Raw genomic sequence first — 23,846 nt, forward strand, 5'->3', positions numbered from 1 at the left:
TTGTTTTGGGGGTTGGTTTTGTTTTTTAGCCATGAATCATTCGTCTACAAGGTCGAGTCAACCATCCTCTCACACACACACACGACAAACACACACAAACACACACACACAAACACCTGCACACCACAACCAACACACACACAACCACACACACCACACACACAACACACCACACACACACTGAAGTGCCCCTGTCAGCAGTGCTCTGATGAACCCCAATGCGTACCTATCTGACAGCTTCTCCCCAGCCTAACTCTTGCAATGGGAAACATTACAGCACACTCACAGAGGCCCCACAGCTGAAACAGAGAAACCCGGAGAAGGAAACTTCTTCTGTGCCTTGCACTGGTGGCTTGAGAGCTGATATTGCTTGAACCACCACGACCGTAAAAACAAAGGTCTTTCTTCGCTGCTACGCTTAAGCATCGAAGGCCAGTGCACCAGGCTTTACCTGCTTCCTGCTTTGAAAGCTCCAGTGATAACCCATTGTGAGAACCTACACCTGGTCAGTGTCAGCAGAAGTCAGGATGCGTGTTACAGAGGCGAAACAAGAAAGGGAGAGGGCAGACCTGGGAGAGAAAGCACCCACCACTATCCCTCTATACTAATACTTATTTGGTTTTAATTGCGGGTCAAACGCCCTCCTTGCAATACGCTAACTCAGACCTTGTAACTGGGGGACTTTATGAATATTCATAAATGTGAAGAGGGAAGAAATCGCTCTTTTTATCAGCTTGACTTCTGTCCTCTGCACAGAGGAACATCACCTTCCTCTCTTGTAAGACGAGACTCGGTTCTTTGATAAGATTGATATTTCTTTCATTCATTGTCCACAGCCATGATTGTTTGATTGTCTCTGGAGTCAACAAGAGAGATGAGAGGAGCAGCTATGAGTTTAACAGCAGCATCAAGTGGATTTGTCGTCCTCCTCCCTCACTGTACCAGGTACTGTACATCTACATTTACTCTGTAGGACGTTCAGTAAACTTACTGAGAACAAGCTGAAACAGGATGAATAAATAAATGTGCAGTTAATGTTGTTTTTCTAATGTGATTTTTCTCTATCATCACTTTGTTTAGCTGTTTTTTTTTATTGTGCTGTTAACCAAAGTCCTTAGATCTGTTCAGTGTTTTCACACATGCAGCATCTCTCAGTATCTTTGACCTCAACATTTTAGTGGTGAGTGTTATTGCACAGTAAGAGTTGTGCTGTTTGAATTAACTGTAATAAATGGAGCTGTAAGTGGTTCATCTGAAGGATTCAGTACATGAAGATTAATCTACAAATGTCTTTACGTTCTGTTTAAGAGAACAAGATAACATCTACCAAGGCTCAAAATAACACAACACGTCAGTTAAATGTACATTTGTTGATGTCATGTTGATGTTTCCACTTCCTGTATGGTCAACAGTGACTGCTTCCCCTGATCTACTATCACATACAATAGCACCACGTGGGTACACACACATACATACACACATACATAAATACATACATGACACCAAAACCTGACCACAGAGTGAACAGAGAGGAAACTAAACAAGGAAGTTTCACAGGCTCTAATAATAATAATTGATTCCTTCAACTGTTCATTACAGCTGCATTAAGATTCACAGGTCCAATGGTTTTCTGTTTGGACTTCTCCATGTCTGTGTTCACTGTGGCTTAATACAGCAACTACATCAAGAAGTCACAAACATTATTAACATCATGAGTTTAAAAGTGAATAAAAAGGAAGAGACCATAGGAGAAAAACATGACTTTACCTCAGTAAACATATATATAACAATAGTATACAACATGACTAAAATACATTTGTAAAAAACTAACTTGCTCAACATTCTCACTGTGATTTAAGACGAAAGATGTCTGTCATGTTGTTATATTTATTGTTATATATTATGTTTAGCTGAGGTCAAAGTCATGTTTTTTCTCCTATGGTCTCTTCCTTTTTTCTAATTCACTTTTAACTCATGGATGTTAATACATCGTTTGTGACTTCTTGACTGTACGTTGCTGTACTTAAGCCGCACAGTGAAACACAGAGGACATGAGAGAAGTCAAACAGAAAACCATTGGAACCTGGTGGAATTTAATGCAGCTGTAATGAACAGTGGTGAGAGGAATACTTATTTATTATTAGGAGCCTGTGAAACTTCCTTGTTTAGTTTCCTCTCTGTTCACTCTGATGGTCAGGTTGGTGCTGCAGTAATGTATTTTGTATGTGTGTATGTATGTGTACCCACCGTGTGTGAGTTTGTATGTTGAATAGTAGATCAGGAAGGGCAGGTCACGTTGACCATTACAGGAAGTGAACATCACACTGACATCAACAAGTATCCTTTAACTGACGTTTGGTTATTTTGAGCCTTGGTCGATGTTTTAATCTTCGTTCTCTAAACAGAACGTAAAAGACATTTGTAGGATTAACTCTTTTCAGTTACTTGAATCCTTCAATGAACCACTTACAGCTCCATTGTTAGTTAATTCAAACAGCACAACTCTTACTAGTGCGAATAACACTACCACTAAAATGTTGAGGTCAAAAGATACTGAGAGATGCTGCTGTGTGAAAAACATGAACAGATTAAGGACTTTGGTTTAACAGCACAATAAAAAAAACAGCGAAACAACGTGATGATGAGGGAGAAAAATCACATTAGAAAAAACAACATTCACTGCACATTTATTTTTCAATACCTGTTTCAGCTTGTTCTCAGTAAGTTTACTGAACGTCCTACAGAGTAAATGTAGATGTACAGTACCTGGTACAGTGAGGAGGAGGACGACAAATCCACTTGATGCTGCTGTTAAACTCATAGCTGCTCCTCTCATCTCTCTGTGTGACTCCAGAGACAATCAAACAATCAGCTGGTGAACAATGAATGAAAGAAATATCAATCTTATCAAAGAACCGAGTCTCGTCTTACAAGAGAGGAAGGTGATGTTCCTCTGTGCAGAGGACAGAAGTCAAGCTGATAAAAGAAGACGATTCCTTCCTCTTCACATTATGAATATTCATGAAGTCAGTACAAGTCTGAGCTACAGTCATTTAGTCGTCTTACAAACTACTGCGGAAGTCCTGAGAGGCAAATGAGAACTTAAGAACAGATGAAAAAAAAAGATTTTCAAAGATAATCTTTCTAAAATTAATTAATTCTTTTTTCATCTGTGAAAACAGGTGAAAGAAAAAGTTTAGGAAGTGAAAAGAAATCTTCTGTCAGAATCTTGACAGAACAAATTTGAGGTTTTTGACAGTTCAACTATTGATACTTACAACTGACAATTGGTCAAACCTTTTCATGTCAAGGATCCTCAAATTAAGGTGAACGAAGCCATGGACCACATTTGATGTTTCTCTCTCACTAACAAGTGGAAAAACAGCTGATATCAGTATAACCAAAACTAATGGAAGATTAGCGCATATTAAAACATTTATAGCTAATGGTTCAACTGTCAACTCAAGGACTAATTAAGAACTAGAAAAATTTAATGTTGCTGCTGCTTGGTGCATGAACTTCTTTCCTCTTGTTTCAATCTGCACAAAGGACGTTACTTTCAGTTTCATTCATGTCGTAGAGACTCATCCTGACACTGACCTCAGTCACTGCGGGTGTCCCTCTAAAAGCCTTTTGGAGCTGTCACGACCGTCCAAAATAACCTCACACTGATGGTTTCAAACACAAATGTGTCCCCACAACCACAGCAAGTCATGTACACACACATGTACATGTCCTTATAGAAGTTGATCTGCAAAAAAGCTATAACACTATATCCCCATATAGACGATGCATGTGCGTGTGTGTAGTGTTGTGTTGGCAGTAGAGGTGTCTAACATAGAGCCTCCAAAAAGCTTGTGTTACCAGGTTGAGACACTTACACAGTTAATATCCACATGGTGGTGATGGACTTTCTGTGTCTGTCAATATAAGTGTGTGCGTGGTGTCAGGAATTGCCAAAGCTTATCCTTCAAACAGCCCTTTGAAGTTGACAGACTCACACATTATTAGTTTTGGTTTTTGAAATTCAGACAAAAAGCTGCTCAGTTAACAACATAACGAGAGAACGTTCAGCTTCCAAATCTGCATTTTCTTGTCTGTTTCAGAGGAAGGTTTGGGTGGAAAAGAAGAAGCAGGCAGAGAGCAGAGATCAGTCGGTTCCTGTGGTTTATAATTTATTTCAGTATGAACACATACTGTTGTGTGCCATTGCAAACAACGCCACATGATGGGAGTGTGGCTGAGTGGCTAACAAGTGTCAGAGTGGCTCATTACAAACGACTTGACATTACATTGGCTTTCTGTAACACAATAAGGGCACTGCGGGGTGGAGAGAGAAAAACAACAACAACAGAGAGGTGAGTTTTGTTCACGGATGGCACACAAAGTCGCTGTGTGAACTTCCAACTGACACTATGATCTAAGACATAGCTGCACAGTTTGGACAAGGCAAAAAAAAAAAAATCCAACATGAGGCACATGCATTTCCTTTAAAAGGACCTTTCAACCGAGTCACATGACAGAGATGAGAACCGTTAATAACCTTCTATAATAGATCTGCTGGGATGAGTTGATTGTGCTGATTTGTTGTCTCCAACAACAACAACTGTAAAAACAATGTGTAGCTTCATTTATATAATGAGACAGATTTCAGCATCATGATTATTGTTATACTGAAATCAGGATTTTCTTATGACCTGAAGTGAAGCTGGAGTTCAGTGCTTGAGCAGGAAATGGTCGGACCTCTAACAGTGACTACATCTACTTACATTAACGTATCTGTGCTGCAATTTGTTCAGGGCCACAGATACATTATATCTAATCCCTTGAAGTGCTGTAAATTATTGTGGAAGCACAATAATCTCACTGGCCGACGTTCTGTTGTCCAGTGTGAAACAATCATAAACTGAAGCGAACAGAAAACAATGTGGAAAGCACAAAGACAGGCGACCTAGAGAAGAAGGGACCTAGACAAAAAGACGTTTTAGCTTTTTTTATCTCCTACACATCGGGGCACACGGAGCTCTGCTTACAGCGATACCTCGCGGTTCAAGTGTTTTCCTAAAGTCATTGCACCTCCCAAAGATTTTTTACTTTTGTGTGAGAACAGAAACACAATCCGGCCTCCCATTGGTTCAACTGCAAAAAAAAAAAAAAAAAAAATCCTGCTGCAGTTTATCCAATCAGAGGAGAGGATAAGCAAGGGATGGGCACAGAGAGGAGGGGGCACAGACATGATGAGACTTCCTGTGGGGCACAGGAGGCAGGAAGTGGGCGGACAGCGAGAAGCAGCCTTTACTGGACCTTGGTGACGGCCTCGTGGATGGACTGAGCGACATAGTCGATGTTCTTGGTGGTCAGGCCGCACATGTTGATGCGACCGCTGGCCATCAGGTACACGTGCTTCTCTTTGATCATGAACTCCACCTGTTTGGCTGCAAGACACATGACAACACAGTGACGGTCTCGCAGGGCGTAGAAGAAGAGCTGATGCTTTCTCCTTCTTTGGGTCTTTTTGACAAAACAATCCACACTAAAAAGTTCACTTACTCACTTTACTGCTGAAAACAGAGCATGTAGACGAGACAGAACTTTACTGAGCTGGATGAAAGCTCTGGAAGAAGCTAGAAGCGGACCTTGAGAATAGATTGTTTTGTCAAAACTTCAATTTCAAAGGTCAAGAATGAAACAATAAAAAGAAATCCAATGGGGGCTAGAAATTTCAGCAGTGATTATTCATACATTTTTTAAATAAACTCAGAGTTAGCTAAACTTACTTGGAAGAGCACGATTTGCTTTGACAAAGAGTGGTTTAGATAATGTGGATAAACTGTTGGTTTAGAGATGTTTCCATTTTCCTGGATCTAAATAAAATTCTTTGGGTGATAGTGTTATGATAACTGTTAGAAATGATGAACAAAACTATGTTAATAAAAACACTTCAGCTTGGCAGGTGACTGCTGACACAGGTCTGATATATGCAGTATGTTCACCGCTGGATGTGACTGTGGTGTGTGTGTGTGCGTGTGTGTGTGTGTGTGTGTGTGTGCGTGTGTGCGTGCGTGTGCGTGTTTAGTACTCACGGTTCAGGCCGGTGAAGCTGAACATGCCAATCTGCTGGGTGATGTGGTCCCAGGTCCCCGGGGTGCCCAGAGCCTGCAGCTTGGCCTTCAGCTGATCCCTCATCAACAAAACCCGGTCCGCCATGGTCTTCACGTTACCCTTCCTACAAGGGGGAGGAGAGGAGAGGGGAGGGGGAGGAGGGAGGTAGGAAAAAGAGAGAGACAGACAATGAGAATAACAGTTCTTATATGTTATACTTTCCACATAGCTAATGTTAAATGTCAGTAATGCTAACTGTCTCTTATGCTAACTGTCTCTTATGCTAAATGGCTCCAGTGCTAACTGGCTGTAATGCTAACTGGTTCCAATGCTAACTGGCTCTCATGCTAACTGTCTGTAAGGGTAACTGGCTCTAATGCTAACTGTATCTCATGCTAACTGGCACTAATGCTAACTGTCTCTCATGCTAACTGTCTCATATGCTGTCTTTAATGCTTACTGTCTCTAAATGCTAACTGGCTCTAGTACTAACCATCTCTCATGCCAACCGTCTCTCATGATAACTGTCCCTCATGCTAACTGTCTGTAAGGGTAACTGGCTCTAATGCTGTCTCTAATGCTTACTGTCTCTAAATGCTAACTGGCTCTAATACTAACCATCTCTCATGCCAACCGTCTCTCATGCTAACCATCTCTCATGATAACTGTCCCTCATGCTAACTGTCTCTCATGTTAATTGGTTCTAATGCTAACTGTCTCTAATGCTAACCGTCTCTAATACTAACTGGCTCTCATGCTAACTGGCTCTCATGCTAACTGTCTCTCATGTTAACTGGCTCTAATGCTATCTGGCTCCCATGCTAAGTGGCTCCCATGCTAACTGGCTATCATGCTAAGTGGCTCTAATGCTAACTGGCTGATGTCAGAGGTTATGTACCATTCAGCGAACAGCTCGGGGCAGTTGAGGGTCTTGCTGACGATGCGTGCTCCCTGGGATGGGGGGTTGGACCAGGTCGTCCTGACGATCTTCTCCATCTGAGACAGGATGCGGGTCAGATTCTCGTTGTCCTGGGCAACCACCGTCAGATTCCCCACTCTCTCATCTGACAACAGCAGCAGAAAGAAGAGGAATTACATGATGCACACTAAACCAAGCAAGATTAAAGTATGTGTTCAAAATGGCACCTGTTTGTGCGTTATCATGTACTCACTGTACAGGCCGAAGTTTTTGGAGAAGGACTGAGCCACAAAGAGCTCAAAACCCTCGGAGACAAAGTACCGGATGGCCCACGCGTCTTTATCCAGGCTGCCAGAGGCGAAGCCCTGATAGGCCGAGTCAAAGAACACAAACAACTTCCTCCTCTGAAGGAGAGAGAGAGAAATACACAACATGGAGGGATTTACAAATGTAAAAAAGTAAGAATTACATTAATTAGATGTTGAAATAGTAATATTAGCTTAGTTTGCTCCAACACAAACATTATGTGAAGTGTGTACAACTTAAGAAGATTTCTTTTGACAACTCCTAACAAGAGAACACTGCACATTAGCATGTTGAAGACAACACACATATTCACAATCAGGTTATCAAGACAAAACCAGCAGATATACTGGACACAGTTTGTGCTTTAATCAGTGGAAAAGCCTGAGAAGAGTGAACTCATGTGACAGAGCATGTTCGAGGCTCTGACATCACTAACAACCATCATCACCTGATCTGAGGAACTACATGAACACCGCTGTCTTTACCTTCATGATCTCTGCGATCTGCTTCCACTCGTCCGGGGTGGGGTCAGTGCCGGTGGGGTTGTGTGCGCAGGCGTGGAGGACGAAGATGGAGTGTTCTGGAGCTTTCTGTTGACGGAGGAAGAGTCAGAGCTAAACATCATTAAAAATATATGAAACCTTGATGTTAGTTTTAACTATTGATGTTCCTGCAAATATTGTTTTCTTTCTTCTATGTTCTCACTTTTCTATTTTTACCCTTCTATCACCGTCTGCTGGTTCCTCACAGCTGACTGAACAGCAGTTCTGTAGCAGGCTTGCTAAACAAATAGTATGTCGTGAATTTTCAGATTTAATATAAAATGGTCAGATCTCCTCAAAATGTAACACAATCAGTAACATACGACAGATGTCAGTCATGTGTGACGCGAGAGGCAAGATTAGAAACAACAGAAGTCACAGGACCAAGTGCAATGAGGAGGATTATTTCACAGTCCAGTCACACTGTCAGCTGCCTTCAGAGTCTGTTACTTCCACTTGTCCCTTTTTTTTGTCCTGGATGAAGCACAAATACAAACAAACTGCTTTTTATTTGACTTTCCAGCAGCTTTTTCTGTTGTAAACCTTGGATTTCACAGACAAACTGTGTGATTTTAGCTGACGATTTATGAAATCTGATACTTAAACTGCAACATAACCACAGAAATGATCTTTTACATTCTTGTTTTAAAAGATGTCACAGGATACCACACCCATCCATGTTTTTATTAGATGACTTGTTACCTAACCTCTAATCCTTTTTTTTTTTTTTTGTAGATTCACCGTCATGGCGTGAAAGTGACACTGAGCTCTTTAACACCAGTCCCTCCTCACCTCCAGGTCATCCAGGAGCCCGGTGAGGTCCAGGCCCCTCTTAGCAGCATCCCAGTAGTGGTAAGGCCGGATGTCTTTGAAGCCAGCATCAGCAAACACACTGTTGTGATTCTCTGGGAGGAAGATGTTTAAAACCTTGAATTAGCTATGAAACTGACTGAAACACATTCATCCTGAAAACAAACAAACTAACTTATCACATCACACTAACCCCAGGTGGGCGCTGAGACGTAGACGGGCGTGGCTGTGTTGTTGGTGCCGTTGTACCAGCGCCGCAGGAACTCTGCCCCGATCCTCAACGCACCGGTGCCACCCAAAGCCTGGACCCCTCCAACCTGAGAGAGACGACAGCGGGAGGGAAACAGGACGGACGAAAAGAGAGAGAGATATCGAGAATCTGGTCAACAGCATGAAAGATTAGCGCAACGCCTTCAGGGCAGACTGGAGGCTACAGTGAGTCACTATCGGAAAGTGAGGAGACTGGCTGGAACAAGCTGGTGCTAGCAGGTTAGCATGCTAACTTCAGTAAAGGAAAATACCTGACAGAGACAAGATATAACATTGGCGTTGCTCTCCACCTCTTAAGAAGATGAAGTTTGATGCTGAACTCGCAACGTTTCTTCTGGACTGGTCAGTAAACAGCTGCTAATGCTAACGTTAGCTATGTAGCAACAGTAAAAACTTACAAATAGCTCCTTTAAACCACTGCAACCATGAATCTGACTCTGTACTGTAGCAAGACTGCAACTCACCATGACTGACATTTATTTGATTAATAAAATAATGTTGTTATCTATACCACAGGTTATCAGAGCCCTGAATCCTACAGCTGCTTATTTAAACCAATTCACAACGATGTGAAGCTTGTGAAGGGAAAAATAAGACAGACTAGTATAGTAGTTAGTAAAGTGAATATTACCTTATCCAGATATTTATTGAGCAAAACAATAAAATCAAAAACAGCAATATTAGCCAATACTCACAGATGACATGTAATTAAAAGTGCTTCAGATGGAGGCAAATCACACAGATACAGAAAGACAGGTGCCATACAGCTCTGTGCCTTCACACACATAAACAAAACCTATAACAATCTGCCTCCTGCCAACAGCTCGACCTAATCAAACATCAGATGAGCCTGCACCACCTGCTGAATGTGTGCGTCTCACCCTGTTCTCCTTGATGGCGGCGCTGTCGTCTCCCAGCGCGACCTTGGAGGAGGCGGAGCGGAACTCTGGCAGGCCGAGGATGGGCAGGTACTCGTGGTTCAGGCTGGCGTCCTCCACAATCAGACGCTCCACCTTCTTCACCACAGGCAGCACCCAGGGCTGGCAGTCATCAGTACGGTAAGCTGTAAGGAACACAAAGCAACACAAGATGATACACAAGCGTTACCGTTAACGCAGGACGTCACATCTGGATTTCAATCTGGGAAAAACACAAACCAATAAAAGCTTTTGTGCAACATATTAACAGTTATAAATGTGTATTTTTCTATTGTTTATTGTCAACTGACACAATAGCAAAAAAAAAAAACTTAATATCGACACTGTGCTGCTGTTCTTCTGCTTCCTTTTGCTTCTGAATTCAGTGCGTATCGTCGTGCTGCCTGACACTACAGCACCACTTCTCAAGGCTGAAGATGTTTTACTTCAAAGAGTAAAACAAGATAATCTTTCAGTATGAAACAATAAAACGAAGCGAGAGTGTGAGAGAGAAACACAGTATTTAATTTCAGGTCCTGTCACGCACTCTGAAGGTCACCCTGAGTAACCAGACTAAACTAAGTGTGTGTGTGTGTGTGTGTGTGTGTGTGTGTGTGTGTGTGTGTGTGTGTGTGTGTGTGTGTGATGCACATAGTTGACCCCTTAAGAACTCGTGCTCCCTCGCACTGTACTGAGGCCTGTGCAGAGCTGGATCAGATATCAGGCCTGCACCACAGCTGTAGACTGATACCGTGAATCAAAGGGCAGACGCAATCGTACGGTCAAAACAAGTCTGACTGTGGGTTTTGGATGAGTGGATCAGCTGGGCGGCAAAATCATATCGAAGTCCATCAGAGCGACACTGATGTTTCTGCACCAGGTGAGAGCTGCACACACTTCACACAGAATCTTACTAACACATACGGCGCAGGACACAGCGGTGACATCTACTGATCGCAGCTTATTGATCCTTTTATTTTTACTTGTCAGTTAGCATGTTAATGTAGATGAATCAATAAGCATCTCCTGCCACTGTGACGGCCGGTGTCCCATTTAACAGAATCCTTAACTTGACAACAACGCGTCAAACAGGTAAGGCTCTCTGGGTAGTCTTTTATTTCCAGTCCAAACTGGTTTGTTCACTCAGATGTGTTTTGGCAACGAGCTACAAAAGTGCAGCAAAGGTCTGAGTCCATGTTGCATCATTAGAGGTGAACTTTAATAACCCTGTAGGTCAATTTCACTTTAGGATTAATAAAAAAAAACTATTTATCTAACTATCTATCTATCATGAGAATGATGAAACACTCCCAGCTACATACAATTACATATTTTCATGGATGACAAGACATTAAATTCCAAGACTTTTTTTTGTGGTCCATGGTGTAAAGACAGTAAAGATGCTGCAGTTCAAGTGCATGGGTGACATCACATCATGACATTGCAGAACTTGCTTTTGTTGAACCTTTTTCTTCTTACTATGTTTACTGTTGCACCAAAACAAATTCCTAGTATGAGAAAACGTACTTGGCAATAAACCTGATTCTGATTCTGGCAAAAAAGACATGATAAAATCGTATACAAGTTACACCCAGGCTAACAGACATCATGTTTTAACCTTCTCAGCTCCTTAAAGAGTTCAGTTTGTCCAACCCTATGAAAATGGTGTTTAAGATATTCAAGGGCTCTGTTGTTATTAATATTGTTTACTGCACTTGGCTGCAGGTGTACAGCCCCAGTCCCTCATAGGTAACCAAGCAAGCTGCCACCATGTTAACTATTACTGAGGCATCCTGTATTACAAGAGCACGGTGATCTGACAGCTTCAGAACCAGCAGAACAGGTCTCATTAGATGCTTAGCAGAGCAAAAAGTCTCAGTCCTGTCACCATCTACACCCTGGCTCTGTTTTAGTGGAGGATGCGTTCAAGGACAGAGAGCGGAACAAGTTCAAAACACCTGCTGTACGTTTTCAGCTACATCACGACAAACAGGCTCTCTTTAACCGAGAAGTGATTCACGGACAGCGCAGTCACAAGACGAGGCCCTGCTTGTCTAATGTGTGTCGTTTCATCCAGTATCAGAGATGTGACTGACACGTGTAGCTGTCAAAATGAACGGAAGCTAGTTTATGCTGCCGCTCGTTAGCTTCGCAGCTAGCTTGTAGCGAAGGTCAAATCAAAGAGCTGCTAATGTTTGTTAGCATGATAACACTAGCGCCGCTCCGGAGGTGATACACAGAGCCTGGTAGCTAACCGAGGCTAGGAAGCACAGCCGGCGGCGGCAGCGTTTGGTGGACTGACACACCGCCAGAGCAAGCTAACTTAGCTTTAGCATTAGCAGACAGCTACCGTCTCTTACCTCCAACTCCCAGATTCACCTTCTGCGGGTGGCTGTCCTCTCTGAAGTCGGCCGTCAGTTTGAAGACCGCCACGGGAGGGGCCTGCGGGACATCGCTGAATATGGACATGGCTCGGGGCTAAAGCAGATGATCCCGGTGCAGTGCAGGAGGAGGAGACGGGAGAGGGTGCTTCAAGCGACGGGCAGAGAGAGAGTGACACGGGCCAGCTTCACCTTCACTCCGCTAGCTCAGGACAAACTAAACAGAAATAGGCGTCAATCCGACAGCCAATAGGAAGGCACGTAAATCTGACGTAGTCTGAGAGAGCCAATGATAGCAAAGTAATGAAAAATAATAGGCATACAATATTTTGGGTTTGTTAAAATTATTTAATTTTATGTAATCAATTAAATTAATTAAAATTTTGATTTAATTAGAATTCAGATTTAATACATTTTTTAAATTTACTTGATATTATTTTTTTTAATTTTATATTTGTGATAGATAGATAGATAGATAGATAGCATCTCACAGCAATGGCAGCTTTTTCACTCGTTTAAAAGATGAGATTCTTTTATAGATAAAAAATATATTAAGTTAGGTAGAAAGGTAAAAGGTTAAAGGAAAAAAAACATTTCTCTCTGAAAGTAGAAGTAGAAAGTAGCAAAAAGAAACTGCCACTGTAAATAATTACATAAATGAATGTCTTTACATGTAGCTCATGTAGCTATTAATGAAGATGATGATTACAGCCTTTAATTTAGAGTTTAGCCGATACTTGAAGTCTGTGCTTTATATAATCAGAGTCCAAAGCAGTAAGCGGTTCAGATAAGCTGAGTGTGTTATCAAACACATCAGAGTGGAGGATTGATGAGTATCTGTGTGTAACGTGTCAAAGCAGGACCTGTGTTCTGCCACAAGAGGTCAGTGTGACCATGCAGACCATGTTTCCATCCTGCTGACGCAATTAGTCAATTAATCAATTGGTTGAAACAATCAGCAACTAGGGTTTCACCATTTTAAATCATTTTCAAGTAAAGATGTCAAGTGTGTTTCCAGTTTCACAGAAGTGAAGATTTGATGCCTTTACTTGTCTTACATTACACTGAGTTTAACATCTTTGGTCTTTAGACTGTTAGTCAGACAGAACAAGCAACTGGAAGACGCCATCTTGGGTTTTGTGAACTTGTTCTGGCGCATTTTTCAGTAGTTTGTCGCCAAAATAATGAATGAATGAAGTGAGGAGTTAATATACAGATTAATCAATAATGAAAAAAAATAGCTAATTAAAACAACTTCATATACTGTTCAGTTGTTTCATCTATAACAATGGATCTTATTTCAAAAACTGATTACTGATGCTTTGAATGGAAAGTCTTGTAGTTGAGTAAAAGTGAAATATTCGCCTTTGAAATCTGGTGGAATAGAAGTGTCATCATCATCACTTCATTACAAAGCCATGTGTGGAGTCAGTAGGTGGTTCCAGCTTCTTCTCCTTCATTCTACTGTTAGAAAACTTTGTACAAACATCCAGGTGTGTTTTCTCTTCCCCTCTCTCTCTCTGTCTCTCTCTCTCTCTCTCTCCTGTGTTTGATCTGAAGTGTTTGATGAATAGCCTCAACTTCACGTCTGTGCAGCCTCCACTTCCAGCCCTCCTGCAGTTAGAGCAGCATGTTTTTGTGTCAGTGAAGTGTGACACTCACACTCACTCTCACACACACACTCACACACACACACACACACACACACACACACACACATATATATATAACCTTCATTTTCCATTAATAAAAACTGACCCAAACTTTCACACAGATTCAGATTAAACTGACTTCACTTTTCACAAACGTCTAAAGCTCAAAGTGGTTTTCACAAAGACACCAGGACACACACACACACACACACACACACACAGACGCACATGTGTCTCACAGATCTCCTGCTGCTCCCCTCTCACTCTGTCACTGCCTGAGATGATGAGGTCTCCTTCTCTCCTCCACTTTTCCCCTTTTTCCTTTCCCTCTCCAGAAACACTCCGGTGAACCGTCAACAGTGTTGAATTTCAAAGGGGCGAGGGGCTAATGCTCCTGGATGAAGCTGATTGAGTCAATTTGTCGACATGATGGACGTTTTGCGGCCTCGGCTCCTGCTCTCCTGCTGACTGCAGGCTACGGGGCTGACAGAGGCTTTTCAGACATTTTTTCAGGAGAGTAAAAAGAGAGAGAGAGAGAGGTTTTACTGGCCGGTGAGCGGCAGAGGGGAACGACCTGCTGGACCAAACCTGCATCTGACAGATCTGAATCTGAATGTGGATCAGGTTGGTAATAACCAAGTGCAGAGTCAACTGTTCTTTACATCAGGAACCATTTCATACAGGAAAACAAACATTATCTGTGTCAGAATTATAGACAAGTAAGAGAGAAATTCAAAGGAGTGGGTTCACTCAAATGCCATTACCCCACATGTACCCAGCTCTGCAGTCTGAATTACATATGAACCTACTGCACCTCCATGCTCTACACAGCAGGGCCACTGCTGCAGTGGTGAGCAGCTGTATACATGTACCAGCAATACACCATGATGCACATTGTGCGTAGCTTTGAGCTAAGTGCAGCAGAGACTCATGGGAATGTCTCCAGTTTCACATGTATTTGATCATAAACAAAAGTACTGGACAAAATAAAGTTTTGACCTGATGATGGCAGCAGATGAAAAGTCACCAGAGTCATCACAGTTCATCCTGACGAGGAGGGGAACGTGTTTTATAAGAACCCCACATGCATATGTAGTATTTGAACATATATTGAATTTCCATATGCACATATAAAATAACAACATATAAGTAAAATTACATATAAAACCTATTAGAAATTGGACAGATAGAGCAGAACTTTTTAATATCCAATGTGTAAACGAAGCCTGAATAGTGGCCGAAGATCATAACGTCAAAGGAATGATAATAATAATTAGTGAAAGTCGACCGGTCGGATAATCTGACTTCCTCCAGCTGGAAAAACAAAAGCTGCTACGGCTGCATGTTCTCAGTCAACACCCGTTATCCTGCACCAAGGCCCTCTGAACAGCAGCGGCTGGTGTGTGTGTGTGTGTGTGTGTGTGTATGTGTGTGTGTGTGTGTGTGTGTGTGTGTGAGTTTCACAAGGGCATATAGGGGGCAAAGCACCTGCATGGTGACTTTCATACTGTTCCCTCTCACACCACAGCACACACACCATCTCCCGCCAAAATGTTCTTTCAAGCTTCAGATGTTTTCATTCCTCTCCATGTTTCATGTGTGAAACGTCTGAGGAATGAGTGTGTGTGTGTGTGTGTGTGTGTGTGTGTGTGTGTCTCATGTATGGAAAAGTAAAGGAGGGATCTAATGTGTCCTTTCATGTGTGTCAGCCACTGTACATCTGTATTAAGTTGTAAGCCTGTTCTCAGGGGGCTGTTCAGCGCCCATAGGGGAGGTCTGAGCGCAGGGGTTTCAGTGGGTGTTTAGGGGGGTCAGGGGGGTTTCATTGTCAGGTCAGTAATTATCAGATTTGCCAGGGCCCCGACAGGAGCAGGGCACACACACACACACTCACACACACACACACACACAGAAATACACACATCTTTACCAGCCCCGGGCCAGCCGAGGCGAGGCTGAGCGAGGAGAGCCGTCAGTGGGACGAGTTGACAGGCCGACCCCCCGGGGAAGACGATAGCCAGCGCTGCTCTGACAGCTGCTTAGTGGGAGATTCTGCCTGCTCATGCTCAGTAACACACACACAAACACACACTCCAACAAGCTCTGACACACACATGAAGGAACACACAAGAATAGATTTACACATCTAGATATATACTTCAACATATGTGCTGCACGTAAGAAATTACACACGGAAATACACATTAAAAACAGACGTATACACTCAGCAGATGTGAGGTACGAACAAGCAAGTTACGTTACAGCTATGTTAAAGTACGGCTCTAATTTAAATAAAGTGAAAGTTAAAGTTAAAGTTATAGTTTAAGTTACGTTAAGTTAACTTACGTTACATATGTTACGTTGCTTTAAAGTTAAGTTCCGTTACAGTTATAGTTTAAGTTAAATTATGTTAAGTTATATATGTTACGTTACTTTAAAGTAAAGTTATAGTTCAAGTTAAGTTACGTATGTTATGTTACTTTAAACGTTAAACTAAGTTAAAGTTAAGTCAAGTCAAGTTAAAGTTAAGTTATAATTGCAATAACTATTTTTTAGCCACACAACATTAACCCACAGTTGATACAAGTATTAGTGATAAGTTGTTTGCATTGTAAGTCTAATATTCACTCTCTGCTACGTTCACCAGCTCATCTGTAACTTCTGCTGAAAACGTCGCTGTGACTGAAGCAGGACAGTGAAGCTGCTGTGGACCGGACAGGTAAACACTGAGCTGAAAGTCACAATGAACAGGATCCGACCCGGGAACATGAATGGACTGAAATCATCACAAAGTCTCCACCAGTCTCTGTGAACAAAAATATTAATGTCATCAAAATAATATAGATAATCACAAGCTAATTCTGCACAAACTCTTTTAATATCAGGTGCAGTTTGTGTTTGTGAATCTGGATTATAGGTGGAGTGCACTGGTGTGTGAAGGGCACCGGCCATGTGGTCACATCGGTCCTGGCTCAGGCCCATCTGAGTCTTCCTCCTCTCACTTCCTGCCGCCTCTTCACTCTCCTGTAGAGGCATGAATTGTTTCCCAGAATATATTGGAAACACTGAATAACAGCGAACTACTAACACCACTGACTGACACATGAGTGGGAAACACAGAGCTGTTCCTTACATGTTTTTGAAGGGAGTCTCTTCAGCCTCTGAGTGTCCCTGAAAGCCTCTTTGGTCATCACCTCCCGGACTGTCTGTGGGTCTCTGTGGACGCGGTCTGCCATTGACAGTTAATGGGGTGTGGTTTGTCAGCACGCTATAGGTCCATTTCCTGCTCCGTCAAACCTGAGCGCACAACAACTTGTCAACACAGTCATTTACACTGCAAAGCCAGGATCAAGAGTCTACGCAAAGTGTAGGTTGTGGAGTGTGTGTGTGTGTGCGTGTGTGTGTGTGTGCGTGTGTGTGTGTGTGCGTGTGTGTGTGTGTGCGTGTGTGTGTGTGTGCGTGTGTGTGTGTGTGCGTGTGTGTGTGTGTGCGTGTGTGTGTGTGTGGTCTGTCTGTCTACACACACACACACACACACACACACACACACTGTGCGGAGTCTGGGTGATCTCTGACAGGAAGTGATCCGTGTTGCTGCATACACATCAACAAACAGGACCTCGGCCTGTAGGGAGGAGGAGGAGGAGGAGGAGGAGGAGGGTGGAGGTGGTGGTGGAGGTGGCTGGCTGGGTCAGAGGTCAAAGTGGGAGGGGCCTGTTGAGTGACAGCCTTTAGCAGCAGCGTGTCTGCTGTTTGTTTGACCAGAGGCCCGTCCTGTCATCAGGCCTCAGCTCGAAAGTGGAGAGGAGACGAGAAGACGACTCAGAGTCGGGTTGTTGGGAGGGGGAGGGGGGAGGAGGCGGAGGAGGCGGAGGAGATGGAGGTTAAAAAAGTGGTTTTGTTAATTGAAGTGATAATTGGCCTTTTCACTTATCATTCACTAATTAGCCGCTCTGATTATACCTGTTGCTTCTTGGTTTATCTGTGAGCTGCAGGAGTCCAGCAGCATCAAGCAGGAGCTCCTGATGGCTGCAGCACAGAGGTGTGACGCCTCTCCTCAGGTTCGTTTACTCCTCTGCTCCTCTCACTGAAAGAGGAAACCATGTTTTTATATTGGAAATATTTTCTCTCACTCTTTGTTTTCATTTTATTTTGGGTGTTTGATTCAGATTTATAGCGCCTGTGGTCTTCCTGGGTCAGTGTTTGGCTCTTTTTAAACTCAAAAACAGGGTATATTTTTATGTCAGTGAGATTTACTGAACGTAAAATTCCAACAGAAAGTGTAAAAGTCACGCTCATGAGACGTTAACAGTTAACAGTTAGAAAACAATTAGAAAGAGACGCCAGGGACATTGAGACGTTAAGAAACTGGGGCTGGTGAGTTACACGTGAGTGGCTGCAGCTACTCTCTTTTCTTTCAGCTCTACATCAGCGGTGAAGTGTTCTCAGTCAGTGTGTGAATGTACAGTCATGTTATGCAGACGCAGGCTCGTATCCCTGAACTGTGTGGGTGGGGTTTGTTTGACTGATGTCCTCATTGTTGCCATGCCAGCAGGCCGCTTTCAAGGTTACCGGGCTACAAGATGGCCCGACTCCGAGAACAGCCAGCTCCTATTTTTGGGTCTCCAGGGCCACTTTCTGAGGGGAACTGACACGGCCTTGCCAGCGACTGATGGGAACTGGATTGTGTGTGTGTGTGTGTGTGTGTGTGTGTGTGTGGTCCTGTGCATGTGTGTGTTTGTTCTTAACTTGACATGCAACAGTAAGACACGGCAAAAGCACCAGTCATCTCCGCCGATCTCAGCGTCAGGAGGAGCCGCAGATTCTCTCCACTAGAGGACGACTGTGTTTTCAGCAGCAAGTCGAGCTTCAGAGTCCAACGTGAAGATTTTTAAAAAAAAAACAGAAATGATTGGAAATTATATTTCTGACACTCAAAGATGATTAAAAAAGAGGTTAATTGATGCAAAGGTGCAAAGTTTTCTAATGTAAAAGTCGGTTTACTTCATTGTTCCAGTATAAAATGTACATTAAAACAGATTAGGAAGCAGCATCTTAGGAAAAATCATGTCAACATCCATTTAATTCTAGATTTCCAACACTAAGACAGAAAAGAAATACATTTTTTTATAATTAAGGAAAGAAAATAGAAGAAAAAAGAAAAATACAATAAATTAACAATAAAAGAAAATAAAAACAGGGAGAAAAATAACAAGAAATTAAACATGAGAATAATTTATTTTGAAATCTAGTGGATTTTCCAAAGATGCAAAACTTCAGGCTGAAATTTGAGGAAATGTTAATAATAAAATGATGCACAAGTCAAATCTGGAGCATTTCCATTTGATAGAAGAATGCAGAGATAAGAAAATAAAATGTCCTGAAGTTGAATATTTCACCGTCCACATCAGATAACAGTCAGACAGCGTGGAATCAGCTCATCTCTCAACACTTTAACATACTGACGATGGAAAGTGGGGGAAGGTTCATGCGTCTGTATGTTTCTCGCACATAAATGTAAATGGGAGCCACGAGCTGGGACCAGGATCAGTGTCTGGATCCTGCTGGTGTCGGTTTTTACCACAGGAGTTCAGAGACCTTGAAGCCTGCTGTCCTGCATCCGCCGAGCATCTGACAAGGCTGCAGCTGCAACTGTGTGTGTGTGTGTGTGTGTCGTCATATGTTATGTGTGTGTTTATGTGAGACACGCTGGCCCCCTGAATCCCCCGTCTATTTTTCTGTGTAGTTTACTGTCCCCAAACATTTTGGGGAAAAGGCATTTCTTGTCCAAAAAAAGAAAAAAACAAAACCTCAGCGTCCCGGTCTAAACCTCCGAGTCTGGGAGCGTTTTATTTACAGCGTTGGCGTGTGATGGAGGAGCCACGCGGTCTCTCCCAATAACAGATTGTCATTTTGACGGCGACGCCACAGGGGGAGAGAGCAACAGCCTGAGTCCATCCCACTGAAACAATGTTTACTGCCTGCGAGGTCACACGGCCGCATCGGAGCGCACGCTTCCCTGCACGCATGTAAATAAACTTTATATTTCACCATGCAGCTCCATTACCATATATGTGTCGGATTCCTGTTTTTCTCATTTAAAGGACAAATATTTAAAGCGTCTAACTTTCTTAATGAATCAAGTAAACTGGCCTCAGAGAAGGAAATGTAAGTGATCGATCATCATTTCTTGTCTCGGCTCGTTATTCTGTGTATCTCAGCCCGAAGCAGCAAGGATGCATGGGAGTTTTAAAGTGCCACTGCAGTACAATCAATCAGAAATAACATGTAGTCTATAGATAGATTTGTGTAAAGCTACAGTCATTAGAACATGCTGACACACACACACACACATATACACAAGTAGACAACTTCCTTTCACATGAGTTATAGCCGCTCCACAATAGCTCCAATAATAGTTTCCCATCTCTGCGCTGGTGACAGCCGCGACCCCTCCCTGACCCTTCGCTTCTGGTTTCATTCATACCAACGAGGCAGCAAGCAGCAAACAGAGGGGACAGTAAGGACGGGATCTAGTCCAGCAGAGAGACCCAGCAGGACGCCGCCAGTTTGGACAAATGAAGAAGAAAGAGGAGGATTAATATCAGGGGTACGTGTCCCACACAAAGATTTTGGCTTTGGAAAGATGAGAAAGTTGATTCAGCGGCAACAAAAACCCCAAAGCCTTACCCTCTGAATTAGCTGTGTAGTCTTTTATCAATTAAATCAATCACATGTATATGATCCTTTACTTTATTCCACACATTAGTCTTTCTGGTGCCTACATTACCCACAATGCAACGCGACCACTGACAGCTCCTTTAGAGATTTGGGTGTGTTATGGTGCGTTCCCTTTAAGTTGGAATTTACAAAGAAGAACCCCGACCTCAAAATCCAAGATGGCTGCCAGTAACAGACTGTTCATCGGCCTTGTTTGGGTCGTACAGCATTCTGTCTTGTCAAAACCTGGAGCCTACATTACCCACGATGCAACTCGACCACTGACGGTTCATGTAGACTCTGGACTGTGTTGTGCTGGTTTGAGCAGCTCCCTCAGGAGACACAGAAGGCCTCGCTGTTCCTCATGTTTCTGCAACAAGTGGTCCGAATGCGTTATCTTGTCTTTTAACTTCCTGTCTGTGTCGTGTTGTGTCGTTTACATTTTAGCAGATGTGTGACCAGTTTAATGATTTCATGTTCAGGGTGAAGCGCTGAGAGAGCTGGAGGAACGTTAGCCTCAGAGCTCATGATGCTACAACACACAGAAATGAAACCTCTGGCCCAACATATGCCTGGCTCCTCGGCCCGAGTCTGGCCCAGGTGTGCGTGCCAGAATTGGCCCAGCAACACAAAAGTTCAACCAGCTTCCCTGGTAGGAAAGTTAATCTTGGGCCACATATTGTGTTTTCGCCCCGGTTCCTCAACCCACGTCCGGCCCGCATACAGCCACATCTGGAGTCAGATCATATGACCTCCTTAAAAAGTTCCCAATTTTGAGAAAATCTATAGCAGCATGTGAACTGATCAGGATCATGGCGTTTTACTTGTATTTACTGTAGCGACCAGAAGCTGAGAGACAAAACAGGAAACGGAACAAACACATAAATGGGAAGGTCACGTGAGGTCAACACGACTTGAAATCAGAAATGCGTCGTACTCTCCAACACCTGTACGGAGAGGTGTCGTTTCCTTTTGAAGCTGCTCTAGTCTGCACGTATATGTTCATATCAAGTTGCTAAGTTTCCCCTTCGATGTCACTCATATAATCTGATCTATTGTTAATATGAAAATATTGATCCCATGACTGATTTGAGTCAAACTCACGGATGTTTGCTGACCAGCCAGAGATGTGCCCGTGTCACTTCTGCTCAGTGGCATTTATTTGTTATCAAGGGACATGTACAATATTCAAAATGAACTTTGCAATTTAATGTGTTGAACCAGCGTTAGCTCGAAGCTAACGTGATGGTTATAGAAAATAAAAATCTCCACTCACATCTTTAAAAATAAATCAGAACCCCGTCTCACAGTCTAAAGGTTCGGTGACCTAACATCATTTTAATTAAACATGTTGAAGAAATAATAATATTTATAATCAAGCTAATATTTCATCATAATTACAGTGTCGTTCCTACAGTAAACAAACAGATGAAGCTGCTTCAGAGCAGGAACATGCCACGGATCACTGCTGTTTACTCTCTCATGTCCCTAAACAATCCTGAGGAGGCCCAGACTGTGTGGCTTCTGTTTATCACACAACAATAAAGTGAGTAAATAAAGTTCAGAGCTCAGCCTGTTCCTTTGTGCTCGGTCCAACCTGGATTTTCCATGAAGATCTCCACCGACAGAGAAGGTGAATCAGGGATTAAAGATGAAAGCTTTCATTCCGTGCGGAATAATTAACCTGCGGAGAGACGCTGGATTCACCACAAACACTAAAGACCGGCTTCTCCTTCAAAAGCCTGATTCAAAACCACAAGTGAGATCACTCCATCCGAGCTTTATCCTCCTCACGCTGCTGCGAACCTGCAGAACAACAGACAATCACTTCATCTGGGTTTCCTCTTTCTTCATCCTTCACTTCAGTTTGCTTCTACTGTGTCGTGTTAAGGACATAGTTGATGGTTTGAAATCAATCACACGCACGAAATTCACCCTGAAGAACCTAAAGTCACTTTCTCTTCCAAAGAAAACATATAATGCCACATACTGTAATAAATGAAATGAGTCAGTTAAGATTTTAATTCAATTTAAACATCATTTATATTAATTCATAACAGTGGAGAGGGACTTCCTTTGCACCGATGTGTCAGTTGCACATGTAATTTCTTGACACTCTGCAGGTGTTTTGTGTCACAAATTCTATTTATTTTAATTATTTTTAATATTTTGTGTCACAGAATTTTTCTTAAATCACTGATGCTCTGTCTGACATGAAAGTGGTATTTTATTTTTTAAGTGTAACATGGCTGTTGTTGTTTTATAGTGCACTTCCTAAATTCAAAAAATTAAATAAAACCAAAAACGTTTTAATAATAATAATATAATAATATTCATTTATAGAGCAAAGTGTTTGACAAAGACAGCAAGTGATAAAATCAATTAATTCAATAGATTTCAAAGATAAATGGTTTATTCAATATTATAAATATAAAATATGAATAATTTTATACATTTTCTGAGTCATTTCTTTAAAGCAAATTGCACAGCACAGAATCTTGTGTTTGTATGGACAGAAAATGAATCGGCAGCTATTCTGATTATTGATAAATCAGTTAGTTGAGACATTTGCTCGTCACTATTTCTTAGTGTGAAGTTGAGCTGCTGTTTTTTTTAATTATTATTATTGTTAATTAAAAATCTTTAGATTTTGTTGTTCTGACAAAATAACATAATTTTTCCCACCATCAACTGGCTATTTCACTATATTCTGACCTGTTATATCTAATCTAAAGAAATAATCAAATCATAACAGTAAGAGATAATTAAGATAATTAACCTTTGCCCTAACATCTGTGATCAAATGCAGCCTGTGACACTCAGCGCCTCGTGTGAGGAAAGAAAGAGAGTTTCTTCTTTGATCAAAAGCAGCAGCACAAAAACACTACAACACTCAACACTACATCACACACACACACACACACACACACACACACACACACACACCTGTTGGCTGTGTCTGGTTGGTCCTGAGGGAGGTTTTGGGGGGGGGGGGTTTCCCCACATCCTGCGACAGCTGAGCTCCCAGGTGCCTCGGCTCGGTCCGGGAGAGTAGTGACGTCAACAGAGAAACGATCATCAAACAGGAAGAAGAGCTGGAGGACGGACGATGGGGGAGGGCGGGTGGGGTGTCAGGATTTAATCTGATGTGGAATTGATTGAGAGGAGTGTGAGGTTTCTCCACATGGAGGTCAGAGGTCAGAGGTCAAGTTCAGAGCAGCAGGTCG

The 23,846-nt window shown here is 42.5% G+C and overlaps 1 protein-coding gene across 1 annotated transcript; it reads right to left on the reverse strand.

Moving 5' to 3' along the window:
* Nucleotides 1-5,151: 5,151 nt before the first annotated feature.
* Nucleotides 5,152-12,444, reverse strand: LOC111235841 (aspartate aminotransferase, cytoplasmic-like). Its single transcript, XM_022764408.1, has 9 exons — nt 12,227-12,444; nt 9,831-10,012; nt 8,873-8,996; nt 8,662-8,774; nt 7,813-7,917; nt 7,275-7,425; nt 7,001-7,166; nt 6,084-6,226; nt 5,152-5,435 (listed from the first exon to the last, which is right to left on the reverse strand). Exons 1-9 carry the CDS (start codon nt 12,333-12,335, stop codon nt 5,296-5,298), a joined length of 1,233 nt encoding a protein of 410 aa, XP_022620129.1. The 5' UTR covers nt 12,336-12,444; the 3' UTR covers nt 5,152-5,295.
* Nucleotides 12,445-23,846: the final 11,402 nt, after the last annotated feature.

This window comes from Seriola dumerili, unplaced genomic scaffold (assembly GCF_002260705.1).
Source record: "Seriola dumerili isolate Sdu_G_001 unplaced genomic scaffold, Sdu_1.0 BDQW01000538.1, whole genome shotgun sequence".
Taxonomy (NCBI): Eukaryota; Metazoa; Chordata; class Actinopteri; order Carangiformes; family Carangidae; genus Seriola; species Seriola dumerili.

Coding starts and splice junctions, on each gene's coding strand:
- LOC111235841 (XM_022764408.1), bottom strand. CDS start 12,335: ATGTCCATATTCAGCGATGTCCCGCAGGCCCCTCCCGTGGCGGTCTTC. Junction 6,227..7,000: donor CCCGAGCTGTTCGCTGAATG/GTACATAACCTC, acceptor TCCCCCTTGTAG/GAAGGGTAACGTGAAGACCA. Junction 5,436..6,083: donor CAGCTTCACCGGCCTGAACC/GTGAGTACTAAA, acceptor TGTGTCTTGCAG/CCAAACAGGTGGAGTTCATG.